Genomic DNA, 18,773 nt, shown 5'->3' with positions numbered 1-18,773 from the left:
CTGGCCCAAATCCATGTGTCTGCACAGCAAACAGTGATAGTCACTGAGCTGTCGTGTTGCCCAGCATCTGGTCCAGTTTAAGTACACACTAACAGCATGAAGCACTAGGCCAATCTCGAACATTCAAGAGCAGCCCAAGTACGACCCATCGCGTATATGCCCCTCATTGGACAACAAGGCGGACCGACTTAAAACCTGTGAATTAAAAGAGAAAAACATTATTATCATATCACATCCTTTTACATTACCAGGGATGTCCCAATGCTAATGGACCTTATTTAAAACAATCTCCTATATCCTCCCATCTCCAACCCACTCATGTGCCTGTCTAAGTAACTCTTAAACCACTCCAGCGTGCCTGCCTCCACCACCTTACTTGGCAGAGCATTCCATACCCCCACTACCCTCTGTGTGAAAAACCTCCCTCTAATATCTGTGTTATACCTCTCCCCCCTCACCTTAAGCCCGTGGCCCCTCGTACTGTGTGTCTCTAACATAGGAAATAGCTTACCTCTGTTTACTCTATCTATACCCTTCATGTTCTTATATACCTCTATTAGATCCCCCTTCAGTTGCTGTCTTTCAAGGGAAAACAGCCCCAATTTGCTCAATCTTTCCTCATATCCCATTCCTTCCATACCAGGCAACATCCTGGTAAACCTCCTCTGCACTCTCTCCAGAGTCTCCACGTCCTTCCGGTAGTAAGGCGACCAGAACTGGACGCAGTACTCCAAATGCGGCCTAACCAATGTTCTGTACAACTGCAACATTAGGCTCCAGCTCTTATATTCTATACCCCTTCCTATAAAGGCTAACATACCATAGGCTTTCTGCACCACACTCTCCACTTGCACTGCCATCTTCAAAGACTTGTGCACTTGCACCCCCAGGTCCCGCTGCATTTCTATACTCTTTATAGGCTTACCTTTATCCTATAACTCCCCACTAAGGCAAGCATGCTGTATGCCTTCTTGACCACCTAATCCACCAGTATTGCCAATTTTAGGGAACTGTGGACCTGTACGCGCAGATTCCTTTGCAGGTCAATACTGCTTAGAGTTCTGCCATTTGCTGTATAATTTGCACCTGAAATTAATCTTCCAAAATGCATCACCTTGCATTTGTCTGGATTAAACTCTATCTGTCATTTCTCTGCCCGAGTCTGCAATCCACCTATATCCTGTTGTATCCTTTGACAATCCTTGTCACTATCAGCAACTCCGCCAATTTTTGTGTCAACCCCAAGCTTACTGATCAGACCACTTTCATTTATCTCCTGAACATTTATATATTTTGCAATCAACAAAAATCCCAGAATATCAATAAGAACATAAGAAATAGGAGCAGGAGTAGGCCATCTAGCCCTTCGAGCCTGCCCCGCCATTCAACAAGATCATGGCTGATCTGAAGTGGATCAGTTCCACTTTCCCACTTTCTCCTCATAACCCTTAATTCCCTTATCAATCAGAAATCTATCTACCCGTGACTTAAATATATTCAAAGAGGCAGCCTCCACCACTTCAATGGGCAGAGAATTCCAGAGACTCACCATCCTTTGAGTGAAGAAGTTCCTCCTCAACTCCGATCTAAACCGTCCACCCCCCCCCCCTCTTATTTTGAGGCTGTGCCCTCTAGTTCTACTATCCTTTCTAAGGGGGTAGAATCTTTTCTAAGCGGGAAGAATCTCTCTACCTAGTTACTGATCTTCTTTCTGAAAAGTACCTTTCCACCATTACTCACTGTCTTCTACAACCAAGCTAGGTCTATATCCATCTAGCCAGCATGCCCCAGATCCCATGAGACTTTACTTTTTGCACCAGCCTGCCATGATGCACCTTGTCAAATGCCTTACTATTAAGTCCATGTAGACAACATCCACTGTCTTTCCTTCATCAATCATTTTTGTCACCTCAAAAAACTCAATGTAGTAGGTGAGAAATGACCTCTCCATACAAAACAGTACTGCCCATCATTAACAAGTCCATTCAGTTCCAAATGTGAATAAATCTTGTCTCTCAGGATCTTTTTCAACAGCTTTCCCACCACTGACAACAGGCTCACCAGCCTGTAATTACCTGGATTATCTCTGTTTCCCTTCTTAAACAAGGGAACAACACTGGTCATTCTCCAATCCTCTGGAACCTCCTTTGTTGCCAAAGAGTATGCAAAGATATTTGTTAAGGACTCAATTAATTCCTCCCTTGCCTCTCACAGCATCCAGGGATAGACTCCATCTGGCTCTGGGGACTTGGCTGCTTTAATGCATTTTAAGACACCCAACATGTTCTCCTTCATTATGCTGAGCTGCCTGAGAGTATTCACACACTCTTTCCTAACCTGAACATCGCCCCCTGCTCCTCATTTTGATGAGTACTAAAGCAAAGTACTCATTAAGGGTCTCACCCACTTCCTCCAGTTTCACGTGGGCCTACTCTTCCCCTCTTGTTCCTAATATATGCATAAAATGCCTTGGGATTCTTCTTAACCTTGCTGGCCAAGGACATTTCATGGCTCCTTTCATCTTAAGTCCTTGTTAAGTCCCTGTTTGAGCGCCTTCCTCATTTGTCTATATTCTTCAAGGGCTAAGTCATCTACTTGGAAAGCCCTTTTCTTTTCTCAAGTCATGGTTTTCTTTCTGGGAAGCTTGCCTAGCCTCCACCTCCCTGCCAGATGTGGAGTTACTAAATCCAAACAGGTCCATAAACAGCATCGCATTTGTGATTCAGCTGGCATAAGCATTTGGCATGGAATTGTATGACAACGAGAAAGTTCCTAAACCGAAAGGTAATGTAATAGAGTAGTAGCGTAATAGAGGTTTGTAGCATGGAAACAGGCCCTTTGGCCCAATTTGTCCATGCCGCCCTTTTTTTTAAACCCCAAGCTAGTACCAACTGCTCAATTTTGACCATATCCCTAAATATCCATCTTACCCATGTAACACTTTTTAAAAGGCAAAATTGTACCTGCCTCTTCTACTATTTCTGGCAGCTTGTTCCAGACACTCACCACTCTCTGTGTGAAAAAATTGCCCCTCTGGGTCCTTCTGTATCTCCCCCCCTCATCTGAAACCTTTGCCCTCTGGTTTAGACTCCCCTACCTTTGGGAAAAGATATTGACTATCTAACTGATCTATGCCCCTCATTATTTTGTAGACTTCTATAAGATCAACCCTCAGCCTCCTACACTCCAGAGAAAAAAGTCCCCCTCTATCTGCTTAAAACTCAAACCATTAAGTCCTGGTAGCATCCTAGTAAATCTTTTCTGCACTCTTTCTAGTTTCGTAATATCCTTTCTATATTAGGGTGACCAGAACTGTACACAGTATTCAAAGAGTGGCCTTACCAATGTCTTATACAACTTCAACACTTTATCAAGACATCCCAACTCCTGTATTCAATGTTCTGACCAATGAAACCAGGAATGCTGAATGCCTTCTTCACCACTCTGTCCACCTGTGTCTCTATTTTTCTCGGAGCTATCTGTAATCCCCTTACATACTGACTCCTCAATTTCCCACTGACTGTTTGGGGGCCTATAGTACAAACCTATTAAATTGATTTCCCTCTTCTTATTTCTCAGGTCTACTCATCTGGATTCAGTGGCTGAACCTTCAGATATATCTTCTCTCAGTATTGCCATGACGTTTTCCCCAAACAAAAGCTCAACTCCCCTTCCTCCCTTATCTCTTCTATCTTTCCTGTAGCATTTGTACCCTGGAACATTGAGCTGCCAGTCCTGTCTGTTAGTTTATTTTTTCTTTGATGATTTGAATGTTTGTACAGCTCATTCTGCTAGCCCATTGGAAGCTGGTGATAAGAGGCTGTTCGAACATGACGAGAATAATTTGACCGAACAAATTTTTGAAATTCCTCTGCTGTAAATGCTGTACCTTGTCTGACACTAGATCTCTGGAATGTCATGGATGGCAAAACTCTCCTGCAGCTTGTCAATGGCAACTGTGACTATTGTATTCTTCATTAATTAGACAGCCAACCATTTGAAATGCACATCAACCAAAATGGGAAACATATGCCTGCAAAACCTACGTGTAGTCTTGACCACGGCCTACCTGTCCTCTCCCATTGATGCATATTCGCCAGTGGTGGCAATCCTTCATAATTATTCTTTCAATTTCTTTATCGATCCTCGGCCACTAAATTAATTTCGCACAACTGCTGTCGTCCTATTTTGTCCTGGGTGTGCGTCATGTAGTTCCTGTCGTCAACCTTGGGGTGGCACTATAGAATGAGTCCCCATAATAACACACCATCCTGACATGTTATCTCCATCCTAGATTGACGGTATGTTTGAATTGCTGAGTCTTAACATTTGTTATGGACAAGGAGAGAGATGGCTTGTAAAAGATGGCTTTGGATTGGGGGAAGGCAGATTTTATTAAAATAAGGCAGGATCTGGTCAAAGTTGACTAGAAATGGCTCTTTGTGGGGAGTCTGCAGCAGAGCAGTATCGGGGTGAGGCATTCAAAAAGGATTTTTTTTCAAAACTTTGTGATTGGAAGATCATATCTCATGAATTTGATGAGTATTTTGAAGGAGTAACCAAGAAGATAGTTGCGGGCAGCACAGCTGACATTGTCTACATGGACTTTAGCAAGGCCTTTGACAAGGTACCGCACGGTAGGTTATTGCATAAGGTTAAATTTCACAGGATCCAGGGTGAGGTAGACAATTGGATACAAAATTGACTTGATGACAGAAGACAGAGGGTGGTTATAGCGGGTTGTTTTTCAAACTGGAGGCCTGTGACCAGCGGCGTGCCTCAGGGATCAGTGCTGGGTCCACTGTTATTTATCATTTATGTTAATGATTTGGATGGGAATTTCGGAGGCATGGTTAGTAAGTTTGCGGATGACACCAAAATTGGTGGCATCGTGGACAGTGAAGAAGGTTATCTAGGATTGCAATGGGATCTTAACCAATTGGATCTTTGGGCTGATAAGTGGCAGATGGAGTTTAATTTAGATGAATGCAAGGTGATGCATTTTGGTACTTATTCAGTTAATGGCAGAATGTTGGTAAGAGTTATAAAACACGGAGATCTAGGTGTACTGGTTCATAGCTTATTGAAAATGGAGTCACAGGTGGACAGGTTGGTGAAGAAGGCATTCGGTATGCTTGGTTTCATTGGTCAGGACATTGAATACAGGCGTTGGAATGTCTTGTTGAGGTTGTACAAGGCATTGATATAGGTGGTGTACCCAAGGTGACCAGTACTTCCTGAACTTTAGACAATACAAAACTCACGAAATCAGAATCTCTGTATCAAAGACATAACTTTATTTAAACCAAGAGATCATCAAAGACCAACAGAACTTCTCTAATGAATCTAACATATAAACACAAAGAACACAAAGAACAACACATCACGGGAAACAGGCCCTTCGGCCCAACGAGCCCGCGCCGCCGTCCCACTGTCTCAGTGACCTATTCATGATTTTAGTCTACGCCTAATGTGCGAGGATCAGGGAGGTCCAATATAGGGACAATTTGTTACCCAATCAATCAGCCTAAAAGCACATCTTTGGGATGTGGGAGGAAACCGGAGTACCCGGAGGAAACCCACGCAACCACGGGGAGAACGTGCAAACTCCCACAGACACAGGCCCAAATCCATGTGTCCACACAGCAACAGAGATAGTCTCTGAGCTGTCATGTTGCCCTCGAGATGGTCCAGTTTAAGCACACTAACGACATGAAGCAATAGGCAACTCCTGAAGCAACGTCCAAGAGCAGCCCACTACAACCTGCCGCATGCATGCCCCTTGCTGGACTTAAATGCCTGTGGAGACAAAAAATTCATTATTAAACAGGCAAAGACTGTAACATCCCTGAGGCAAAAACAGAATCCCAAGCCTACAATGTTTAGTAAGGCCTGCTATATCCCCCTATATGTAGCCCGCTCATGTGGCTGTCTAAGTGACTCTTAAACAACCCTAGCGTGCCTGCTTCCACCACCTTACTCGGCAGTGCATTCCACACCCCCACTACCCTTTGCGTGAAAAACTGCCCTCTAATATTTGTCTTATACCTAGCCCCCCTCACCCTAAGCCCGTGACCCCTCGTTCTATCCATTTCTAATAGCGGAAAAAGCTTACCACCATTTACTCTATCTATCCCCTTCATAATCTTATAAACCTCTATTAGATCCCCCCCCAGCCGACGTCTCTCAAGGGAAAACAGCCCAAGTTTGTTCAATCTTTCCTCGTAAGACAGCCCTTCCATACCAGGCAGCATCCTGGTAAATCTCCTCTGCACTCCCTCCAGGATCTCTACATCCTTCCGGTAGTACGGCGATCAGAACTGGACGCAGTACTCCAAGTGAGGCCTAACCAACGCTCTATACAACTGCAACATCAGACTCCTACTCTTATATTCTATACCCTTTCCTATGAAGGCTAACATACCATACGCTTTCCTCATCACATTCTGCACCTGTACCGACACCTTCAGGGACTTGTGCACTTGCACCCCCAGGTCTCTCTGCGTATCTATACTCCGGATAGTTCTACCTTTTATCGTATAACTCCCCTCCACATTATTCCGGCCAAAGTGCATCACCTCGCATTTCTCCGGATTAAATTCCATTTGCCATCTATCTGCCCAATCTACCAGCCTGTCTATGTCCTGTTGCATTGCCAGGCACTGCTCCTCAGTACCCGCCAATCCAACCATCTTAGCGTCATCAGCAAATTTGCTGATCACACCACCTACCCCCTCTTCCAAGTCATTAATATATACCACAAATAGAAGAGGTCCTAGTACCGAGCCCTGCGGCACACCACTGGTGACAGACCTCCAATTGGAAAAGGAGCCTTCCACTACTACCCGCTGCCTCCTCCTCCCAAGCCAGTTCTCCACCCATCTACATACCTGGCCTTGTATCCCATGAGCCTTCACCTTTTCTATCAGCCTACCATGAGGGACCTTGTCAAACGCCTTACTGAAATCCATATAGACGACATCAACGGCTTCTCCTTCGTCAACCGTTTTTGTCACCTCTTCAAAAAATTCCACTAGATTCGTAAGGCACGACCTCCCTGTAACGAAGTCATGCTGCGAATCCCTGAACAGATTGCAGCGCTCCAGATGTTCATACATCCTATCCTTGAGGATCCTCTCCATTAGCTTGCCTATAACTGAAGTCAAGCTCACCGGCCTATAATTCCCTGGGTTATCCCTCTGACCCTTTTTAAACAACGGTACTACATTTGCAATCCGCCAATCCTCTGGGACCTCACCTGTGTCCAAAGAAGAGACAAAGATTTGCGTCAGAGGCCCAGCAATTTCATCCCTCACCTCCCTTAGCAGCCTGGGATAGATGCCATCAGGCCCCGGAGATTTATCCGTCTTTATACTGCCTAAAAGTCCCAACACCTCTTCCCTCGTGATGACTATTTCCCTCAACGGATCCTCAAACTCCTCAAGCACAGCACCAGACATCAGGCCCCTCTCCTGCGTGAATACCGACGCAAAGTATTCATTCAAGATCTCCCCCATTCCCCCAGGCTCCAAGCATAGTTCCCCTCCTCTGTCCCTGAGAGGACCAATCTTCCCTCTAACCATCCTTTTGTTTCTAACATAGGAGTAAAATGCCTTAGGATTTTCTTTAATCCTACCCGCCAAAGCCATTTCGTGGCCCCTTTTTGCCTTTCTGATGCCCCTTTTAAGTTCTCTCCTACATTCTCTGTATTCTTCTAACGCTATCTCTGTCCTCAAATGCCTAGACCTAATGTACGCCTCCCTCTTCCTCCTGACCAGGTCCTCAATATCCCTAGTTACCCACGGCTCTCTAATCCTACCCTTCCCATCCTTCCTCTTGACCGGCACGTGTCTTTCCCTTGAGAGACTCCCACATACCCAGCGTCGACCTGCCATCAAACAGCTTACCCCAGTCCGTATCTTTAAGATCCTGCCTAATCTGGTTGTATCTAGCCCTCCCCCAGTTTAACACCGTCCCCTTAGGACAGGCTTCATCTTTATCCATTAATATCTTAAACCAGACAGAGTTGTGGTCACTGTTAGCCACATGCTCTCCTACTTCAACGTCAACCACCTGCCCAGGCTCATTCCCCAGAACCAAGTCCAGTATAGCCCCCTCTCTGGTCGGGCTATCCACATACTGCTCCAGGGATCCTTCCATTACACACTGTACAAATTCCTCCCCGTCAGCACCCTCTGATCTCGGCACCTTCCAATCTAACCCGGGGAGATTAAAATCTCCCACTACCACCACCCTATTCTTCCTGCACTTATCTAGAATGTCCCTGCTTATCCCTTCTTCCACAGCCCTCGGGCTGTTGGGCGGTCTGTAGTACACACCCAACATAGTAACATCTCCCTTCCTATTCCTCAACTCCACCCAAAGCGACTCGATTCCTATATCCTCTATACCTCCCTCCCTCTGCACTGCTATGATGCAATCCTTAACTAACAACGCCACTCCCCCACTTCTCAGTGACCCACCCCTATCACGCCTGAAGCACTTATACCCGGGAACATTCAACTGCCAGTCCTGCCCTTCCTTTAACCAAGTCTCTGTCACCGCCACCACTTCCAACTTCCTTTCGAACATTAATGCCTTCAGTTCATCTATTTTGCCAGTCACACTCCTAGCATTGAAACACATGCACCGAAGACCCTCAGAAACAATCCGATCCTTCTTCCTACCCTCCGGGCTTACCCTATCCCCAATCCCAGTTCCGTCCACCTCCCCACCCCCCCTCCATATTAGTTTAACCCCTGCCGAAACACTCCAGCTAACCTTCCAGCTAAGATATGCATGCCCTTCCCAGTTAACTGTACCCCATCCCTCTTGTATATTTGCCCCTCTTTCATAAAGACTTCCCAGTGGTCTACGAATCTAAAACCCTCTGCCCTACACCAATCCTTCAACCACGCATTGAGTTGGAGTATCTCATTATTTCTAGCCCTGCTAGCCACAGGCACCGGCAGCAGCCCAGAGAACGCCACCCTGGAGGCCCTACATTTCAGCCTAGCCCCCAACTCCCTGAACTGCCTACGTATGTCCCCCCTGCACTTTGTTCCTACATCCTTCTCTCCTACATGCACTATCACATCAGACTCAGTCCCTCCACCCTTCAAAATTCCCTCTACCCTTTCTGAAACATCCTGTACCCCTGCTCCAGGGAGGCAGACTACCATCCTGGAGTCCCGCTTTTGCCCACAGAACCGCCTGTCAATCCCTTTGACCCTCCCATCCCCCACCACTATCTCACACCCTGCACTCTTCCCTTCCTCCGAGGTATTCTGATCTCCCTCCCTTGCCTTCTCTACCCCAGCTGTCACCCCACCCTTGATATTCCGGGGTAATTCCTCCGGGGCGGTCCTAGTGCCATGACTCCTTTTCTTTTCGCTCTTCCTAACTGTAACCCATCCATCTCTCCTCCCAGGTCCTGGTATCTGCTCAGTGTTACTATCCCTATCCATTATTTCCTCATTTTCCCTAACTAAAAACATATCCTCCAGCCTCAGTTCCAGCTGCCTCACCCGGGCCCTTAATCTCTGCACCTCTAGACATTTCCCGCATATGTGGGCTTTCGGGAGATGTGCTGTCTCCAGAAATGTCCACATATGACAACGAACACAGTGAACACGTGTAACCCTAGACCCTACCATTATGTATACATTCAAAAACAGATCAATTATTGTTTTTTCTTATCAATCATTCCTACCTTTCGGTAACTTTAAGTCAATCATTTTCAAGATATATAAATCAATAATAATACATGTCGAATACCTTAGCCAATCACATTTCACCCCTCAGCATAATGGTATTTTATTAGTTTGTATAATCCGGAAGCTAAACTGTTTCTTGGCTGATTCCCAAACATTGGTTGCCTAAGTAACCTAAGACGCTCAGCCCAGAGTTCAAATGAATGGTTCTCACGGATTCGCTGAAAGGTCACTGTCTAACCAGACTAACTCATGACACCACATCTGGGCACCAATTCATCTCATCCAGAGAGTGAATAAATCCTATTCATGAAATATGATTAAATGTTCTATATGTTTCTTCCATCCAAAACTTTATTGATAAAACTTGCATATTTCCAAGGCCCAAGTATTCTCTTGAAATATGTTTCTGTCCTAATGATGAAGTGGTTAGCACTGCCTAAGAGCACCAGGAACCCAGGTTCAATTTCGGTTTTGGTCATTGTGGGGAGATTGCACGTTCTACCCATGTCTGTGTGGGTTTCCTCCAGGTGCTCCGTTTTCCTTCCATAGTCCAAAAATGTGCGGGTTAGGTGGATTGGCCATTCTAAATTGACCCTGTTATCAAGGCGATTAGCATGGAAAATGTGTTGGGCTACAGAAATAGGGCTTGGGTGGGATTATGGTTGGTGCAGACTTGAAGGGCTGAATGCCCTCCTTCTGTACTGTAGGGATTCTAGGGTGTCTTGTGGTAAAATGTTTTTTGACTCGAGTGAACAATATTCCTTAAAATTAATAATAATACATTCTAAATATCAGCATATGTGTTTTACAATCATAATCACTCGTTTGAATCAATTATTGCATCTCATGTGTGTAAATAGCTACTGGTTAACTCATAAACTTATTTTTATTCATAGAATCATACAGCAGAGCAGAGGCCCTTCGGCCCATCAAGTCCACAATGACACATTAGAAATACCAGAACTCTCACCTAATATCTCAACATATTCTCAACATACTCACATGCCTGCCTGGTCTCATCGACCTACACCCCTGTTCCTAAACATTTATTTATCTCCTTTAAAAGTCATTTAACTGAATGCTGCTAGCTCTGTCAGTGCCTTTAATGTCTACTAGTTGAAAATCTTACTTGTCTTATTACCCCCACTTCATCTTGTTGAAGTTGTAAAAGACATTGGTAAGGCCACACTTGGAATATTGTGTACCGTTCTGGTCACCCTATTATAGAAAGGATATCATTAAACTCGAAAGAGTGCAGAAAAGATTTACTAGGATGTTACCAGGACTTGATGGTTTGAGTTATAAGGAGAGGTTGATAAGCTGGGAATTTTTTCCCTGGAGTGTAGGAGGCTTAGGGGTGATCTTATAGAAGTCTATAAAATAATGAGGAGCACAGATAAGGTAGATAGTCAACATCTTTTCCCAATGGTAGGGGAGTCTAAAGCTAGAGGGCATGGGTTTAAAGTAAGAGGGGGGAGTTACAAAAGGGTGCAGAGGCAATTTTCTCACACAGACAGTGCTGAGTGTCTGGAACAAACTGCCAGAGGTAATAATACAGGCAGGTACAATTTTGTATTTTAAAAAAACATTTAGACAGTCACATGGGTAAGATTGGTATAGAGGCATTTGGACCAACCGTGGGCATTTGGGAATAGCTCAATGGTAAAAACTGGGCAGCATGGATAAGTTGGGCTGAAGTGCCTGTTTCTATGCATAAACCTCTATGACTTCATGACTGGATGAGGAAGAAGATAAAGGCTTTTGGAAAGTCCAAAGGGAACAATTCAGCTGCAGCCCTTGAGGGATACCGGAATGCAAGAGGGAACTTATAAATAGCAAATAGAAGAGAAAAAAGGGGGCATGAGAAAAGACTTGAGAACAGGATTTGGGAGAATCCTAAGACAATTTATAAATATATTAAAGGGAAGAGGTTAACCAGGAAAAAAGTAGTGCCCATTAGAAACCAAGGGGGACAATCTGTGTGTGAAGCCGCAGGAGATTGGAAGTGTGTTAACTGTATATTTCTCTTCAGTTTTCACTCAGGAAAAGGAGAACATTGGTATAGAAATCAGGAAAAGGGAGTGTGAGGTACTTGTACAGTTTGACTTTGGAAATGGGGAGGTATTTGATTTGATTTGATTTGATTTATTATTGTCATGTACTAACATACAGTAAAAAATATTGTTTCTTGCATACGATAGAGACAAAACATAGTGTTCATAGAGAAGGAAACGAGAGAGTGCAGAATGTAGTGTTACAGTCATAGCGAGGGTGTAGAGAAAGATCAGCTTAATGCAAGGTAAGTCCATTCAAAAGTCTGACAGATGCAGGGAGGAAGCTGTTCTTGAGTTGGTTGGTACGTGCTTCCAAGTTTTGTATCAATCACAACTTTTGAAATTGACCTGGCAACCAAGATCTAGATCATTAATATAAGGAAAGGCAGGGATCCCAAGACCGAGCCCTGGGAAACTGCATTACTTATCTACCTCCATCCTGAGAAATATCCATTAACCACTACTCTCTCTTCCTGTCACTCAGCCGATTTCATAACCATGCTGCTTTTATTCCATGAGCATTTTTCCACAAATCTGTTGTGTGGCATTTCGCCAAATGCCCTTTGAAAGTCCATGTTCACCACATCAACCACATTATCCTCATCAACCCTCACATCTTCAAAAAAACTCTTATTAAGTTAAATATGATTTTCTGCTTAGAAATCCATGCTGGCTCTTCCTAATCAACCCACATTTTTCTTTAACTTAATAGATTAATGTCTGCTGAGGTCTAGCACTAATTTCATTGGAACGTAACTTATTATGGGCTACCTCTTACGTAAGGTTGTACAAGAGAGAGAGAAAGGTCATGTGATTTCACATTACTTCCTGTGATTATGTACAGTGTCTCATTAGTCTTTTACCCAGTTGGAATTAATTCCTTATCCTGCAAAACAAAGTTGTAAAAAGACAGTGGATCTGTAGCTACCCTATAGATCTTGTAAACTGAATGATTGCCTGCCTCTCACTAACTGTTTTAACTTTGTTTGACTTTCCTTGCTTTAGGTTTATAGTGAGAGTGTGATTCCTCGTATTGCCATGGCAGCCAGTGGAGTTACTGGGACCCCCTACAGTGAGCTGATGAACTCGTGGGGAGTCTATTTCTTGGGATTTGTGGGGAAATATGGATATGACCGGATTTTGAAGGTGGGTGACAAGGATGAACTTGAGTGAACAGAGCCAGTGAATGTCAGCAATAAGGCTGCAAATCATATCGAAACTATGAGTAGGTCATTCAACCCTTTGAGCCTGTTGCACCATTCAATATCTTCATGGTTGATCCTCCATCTCAATGCCAAGCTTCCTATAACCCTTGGTACCTTTTATGTCTAGTGCCGGAATTCTCCCATCCTGCCCACCACTGGAATTTTAGCGGGCAGGTTGCAGACAATGTGAAACCCCATTGAGAGGTGGAAATTTCAGCTTTTAGATCAGCGTGGCCAGAGAATTCCACCCTAGAAGTCTACATATTTCCTTCTTAAATACATTCAGTGACTTGGCCTCCTTCTGTGGTAGAGAATTCCACAGGTTCACCATCTTCTGAGAGAAGAAATTTCTTCTCATCTCAGGCCTAAATGGCCTATCCTGTATCCTAAGACTATGACTCCTTGTGCTAGACTCCTCCCCACCCCCCCACGCCCTCAGCCAGATGAAACAACATCTTTGTATCCAGTCTGTCCAACCCTTTCAGAATTTCATACATTCCAATGCGAGTCCCTTTCATTCGTCTCAATTCCAGAGAATACAGGCCCAATCGATCCAATCTCTACTCTTGAGGCAATCCAATCCCAGAAATTGGTCTGGCAAATCTTCACTGCATTCCCTCTGTGGGTAAATATGTCCTTTCTTAGGTAAGATCAGAACTGCACACAATGCACCAGGTGTTGTCTCATAAAGGCCAGGTATAATTGCAGCAAGATATTCCTGCTCCGGTACTCAAATCCTTTTGCAATAAAGACTAATATGCTGTTTGCCTTCCTAACTGCTTGTTGTACATAGACTCATAAAAAGAAGTCTCACAAGAACAAGTTAAAGTCCAACAGTTTTATTTGGAATCACAAGCTTTCAGAGTCCTGCTCCTTCCTGAGGTGTGTCCAAGTAAACCTGTTGGACTTTAATCTGGTGTTGTGAGACTCCTTACTGTGCCCACCCCAGTCCAATGCCGGCATCTCCACATATTTGAATCATAGAATCCCTTCAGTGCAGAAGGAGGCCACTTAACACTATGAGTCCGCACTGACAGCAATCACACTTTGGCCCTATCCCTGTAACCCCATGTATTTACTCTCTATGCTGAAGGATAATTTAGCCTGGCCAATCAACCCATTGTGCACATCTTTGGACCGTGGGAGGAAACTGGAGCACCTGAAGAAAACTCACGCAAACAAAGGGAAAACGTACAAATTCCACACAGACAGCCAAGGCCGGAATTGAAGTCAGGTCCCTGGCACTGTGAGCTGACAGTGCTAACCACTGTGCCACCTATAAATGTCCAGTAACTGCTTCAATTTGCATCTGGAGCTTCCAATTGATTAGTTTAAGAAATCAAAGTCTGAGATGGTGGGGGCTCGAACCCAGATCAATTGCATGCTTATTTTCAATGAGTGTTGTACTAGGGCACTCAGATACCATTGTACATCAACATTTCCCAATCTATCACCACTTACACCATACTCTGCCATTTTGTTTCTCCTTCAGCAAACTTGGAAAATGAACATTTTGTTCCCTCATCCAGGTTATTTATATCTATTATGAGCAACTGGGTCCCAAGAACTGATCCCTGCAGGAACCTCCTCATCACTGCTTACCACTCATAAAAGGGCCTATATATTCGCACTTTCCTGTCTGTCAACCAATTTTCAATCTGCACCAATGTGTTACTCGCAGTCCCATGTGCTTTAATTTATACACTAACATCTTATGTGGGACTTAATCAAAAGTCTGAAATTTTTGAAAATTCAAACGTACTACATCCATTGTTTCACCCCTATCTATTCTACTCGTTACATCCTCAAAAAATATCAGCAGGTTTGTTGAACATGATTTCCCTTTCATAAATTCATGTTGACCTTGTCTAATCTCATTGCTATTTTCCCAGCCCTGTCATCACATGATGGGCTGAAGGGCCTCTTTCTGTGCTATAAAACTCTATGGGCATGATTCTCAGATTGAGAAGGATTGAGGAAAGAAAGAGAAAGTGGGAGAGAGTGGAAAGAGAGAAAGAGAGTGGGGGAGAGGGGAAAGAGAGAGGGGGTGGCAGGGAAAGAAACAGAGAGAGAGAGCGGTCATCAGGGAAAGACAGAGAGATTGGGGAGCAGGGATAGAGCAAGAGAAAATGGGGAGTCATGATACAGAGAGTGGGGAGCATGGATAGAAAGAGAGAAGCGGAGAGAGAGGGAGAAAGAGAGTGAGTGGGGAGCAGGCAAAGAGTGAGCGGGGAGCAAAACATGGCAGATTAGGGGTAAAAGCAGTTGTAATTAATCCATAGAATGGAATCCCTCCAGTGCAGGCAGAGGCCATTTGGCTCATCAAGTCTGCACTAACTCTTCAAAAGAGCATCTTACCCAGGCCCTCCTCCACAGCCCTAACCCTGTAACCCCGCACAGTGTGGCATTGTGGCACAGTGGTTAGCGCTGCTGCCTCACAGCTCCAAAGACCTGGGTACGATTCCTGGCTTGTGTCACTGTCTGTGCAGTCTGCACATTGTCTCTGTGTTGGCGAGAGTTTCCTCCAGGCGTTCTGGTTTCCTCCCACAGTCCAAAAGACATGCTAGTTAGGCGCATTGGGCATGCTAAATGGTAGTGGGCAAAGAAAGAGAACTGGGGAGCAGATAAACAGAGAGTGGTGAAGCGAGATGGAGTAAGGGGGGAACAAGAAAAGAGAGTGAGAGAGAGGGGGAGCGCAGAGATAGAGTGAAAGAACGGAGCAGGGGGTGAGTGCAGAGAGAGAGAGAGTGAGGGGGAGCAGCGAAAGAGAGTGTGAGAGGAGCAGGGAAAGAGAAAGGGGGAGTGGGGAAAGAGAGATTGAGGAGGGAGTAGGGAGAAAGAAAGAGATGGAGGAGTGGGGAAAGAGGGAGAGGGGAAGTAGTGGGGAATAAGAGAGAGGAGTAGGGAGAGCGAGGAGAATGGAGAAGGAGAGTGTGAGAGAGGAGTGAATAACATCATCACATGGTTCAGTGATGGTTTCTCTGTGTTTGCTGTCCAAGTATTTCACGTTGATGTTTTCTGCATGGACGATTGGATTTTGAGCGATGAAGTTGAATTTTCCTCTGCTTGTCTGCTTCGCTTTTGTCGTCCCCAATCACTCCTACCGGCACGCCGTCTGGGTAGTTTTCCTTATCTTCAGGATGTTGGTGTCACTTCTCACTCACGCTATCTTCTCCATTCTGTGTTAGTTTTTTTTGTAGGATGTTAAATATGTTTGGTACATCTTCATAAAGTCGTCATAGTCTTAACCAGATTAACTATGTATTCATTAACTACATTAGTTTTAATATCTATCTATATGTATATATAGTAAAGGGTTCAAGTTGACAGCTGTTGTGCACATTGCTCTGTCCAACACTAAACTGAGCCCTAGATGTGGACCATGTGTTCTTTTACACCAGTGCTTGAGAGGTACTGTACTCAGTCCTACGTTAACTCTATATGTGACAGACCTCTTTCGCCCCCACATCCCCCAAGTCTTTATCCAATGAAGTTCAAGTTATTCCAGGTTACTTCATACATTTACAAGATTATTACTACCCCATCTCTCCCCTTTAGTCTCTGAGTTCATAAGTTCAGGCAGTCTAGTTGTTTTATAAGCATTAAGGAGGAAATTGCGAGGCATCTTGAAGGGAATTGCTTGATAGAGCAGACGCAGCACGGTTTCATTAAAGGGAAGTCGTGTCTGACAAATTTACTGGAGTTCTATGAGGATGTGTCTAGGGCGGTGGATAGAGGAGAGCCGGTGGATGTGGTCTTTCTGGATTTTCAGAAGGCGTTTGACAAAGTACCTCACAAGAGGTTATTGCAGAAGGTCGAGGGACATGGAGTTGGGGGTAGGGTATTAGCGTGGATAGAGGATTGGTTGTCAAATAGGAGGCAGAGAGTGGGGGTCAACGGGTGCTATTCGGATTGGCGGATGGTGACTAGTGGAGTGCCCCAGGGGTCGGTGCTGGGGGAACCGAGTGTAGGGTGTCGAAATTTGCTGATGACACCAAGATTGGGGGAACAGCAAATTGTGCGGAGGGTGTGGAGAGTCTGCAGAAGGATCTAGATAGGCTGGGCGAATGGGCCAGGAAATGGCAAATGGAATTTAATGTTGGCAAGTGTGAGGTGGTCCACTTTGGTAGGAATAATGGTAGGAAGGACTATTACTTACGGGGCGAAAAACTGCAGCAGGCGACGGTGCAGAGGGACCTCGGGGTCCTTGTGCATGAGTTGCAAAAACCCAGCTTGCAGGTGCAGCATGTGGTCAGGAAGGCGAATGGGATGCTGGCCTTCATAGCGAGGGGGATTGAATATAAAAGTAGGGAGGTCTTGCTGCAGCTGTATAGGGCATTGGTGAGGCCGCAGCTGGAGTACTGTGTGCAGTTTTGGGCGCCACACCTGCGCAAAGATATTTTGGCCTTGGAGGGAGTGCAGAGGAGGTTTACTAGGCTGATACCGGAGTTGAGGGGGTTGAGCTATGAGGAGAGGCTGAATAAACTAGGCTTGTACTTGTTAGAGTTTAGAAGAATGAGGGGAGATCTCATTGAGACGTATAAGATGATGAATGGGATGGATAGGATAGAGGTGGAGAGACTCTTCCCGCTCAGAAAGGATAGTAGGACTAGGGGGCACAGCCTCAAGATAAAGGGGGGGCGGTTTAGAACGGAGTTGAGGAGGAACTTCTTCACTCAAAGGGTGGTGAATCTCTGGAATTCTCTGCCCGTTGAAGTGGTGGAGGCTGCCTCGCTAAATATTTTTAAGACGCGGGTTGAGGGGTTTTTGATAAGAGAGGGGATTAAGGGTTATGGGGAGAGGGCGGGAAAGTGGAACTGAGCCACGACAGATCAGCCATGATCTTATTGAATGGCGGGGCAGGCTCGAAGGGCTAGATGGCCTACTCCTGCTCCTATTTCTTATGTTCTTATGTTCTTATAACCCCTCCATATCTCGTTCACATTACTGTCGGAAGGTATGACTGACTGTTAGGGGAACTGACCGGAGCCTCCAATCCAGAATCCAGCCAAACCCTTGGTGGGCAGGAAACTTTCTCGAATGTCCTGCTAATCCTTGGTTACCAACACAAATAAAAGTTTTCTCAGCAGGATTGGGGGTAATGTGCGAAGTTTCCTGCCCACCAAGGGTTCGGATGGTGTTAGGCCACATTATAAAGGAGTGCATGTGTAGGTTAGCAGCCCCGTGGGAAAATTCTTCATTCCTTTTTTGTTGCTGCAGGTAAACTTTATTGATATTGAGGATGTTCTTGCATCTAGAGGTATCTCCCTCAATGTCTCTCCACTACACTGTAGAAACAGAGGATCTACGGTCAGGAGGAGATTCTTCATGCTTGTTCTGACTCTATCTTTTGGACTGAGAGTCAGGCATGATTGACTGTTAGGGAAATTCACCAGAGCCTCCAATTCAGAATCCAGCCGAATCCAGTTAAACATAAAGACTTGTGAGAGACAGTATGTGGTTAAAGACGTTCTTTATTTGGTCAGTATGTATTGGGAGAGAGATGCAGGATGACTTCCTCCCTCTCTGTAATTACATCACATGAACACTTCTGATATACTACTTTTGAAGATTCATCTTCCCCACCGCACCCATCGTCCAAACTGGCTGATCCAATTAATTAATACACACCATTTACCTCGGCCAATTTTACACTTTGGCATAATTAGGCAATCATTGGTTAACTGGACTTGGAAATAGTCCCCCTGCTGCCTAGCAACCTTATCTATACATGTCTGACAGGTTCAAGATTCTCCCTTGCATTTGCAGGGTGTGGGAACTGAAAGGGAGTCAATTAT

At 44.9% G+C, this 18,773-nt stretch overlaps 1 protein-coding gene across 1 annotated transcript in view; it reads left to right on the top strand.

The window, feature by feature from the left end:
* Positions 1-18,773, top strand: part of LOC145351310 (soluble guanylate cyclase gcy-31-like) — a 162,022-nt gene that overhangs the window by 9,947 nt on the left and 133,302 nt on the right. The window contains exon 2 of the mRNA XM_080200933.1: positions 12,776-12,916. Within this exon, the coding sequence (XP_080057059.1) occupies positions 12,776-12,916 (141 nt within the window). The remainder of the gene's footprint in view (positions 1-12,775; positions 12,917-18,773) is intronic.

This window comes from Carcharhinus amblyrhynchos, chromosome 13 (assembly GCF_965287045.1).
Source record: "Carcharhinus amblyrhynchos chromosome 13, sCarAmb.v2.hapA, whole genome shotgun sequence".
Classification (NCBI taxonomy): Eukaryota; Metazoa; Chordata; class Chondrichthyes; order Carcharhiniformes; family Carcharhinidae; genus Carcharhinus; species Carcharhinus amblyrhynchos.
The sequence above is the reverse complement of the archived record's forward strand: the minus strand, read 5'-3'. Positions and strand labels throughout refer to the sequence as shown.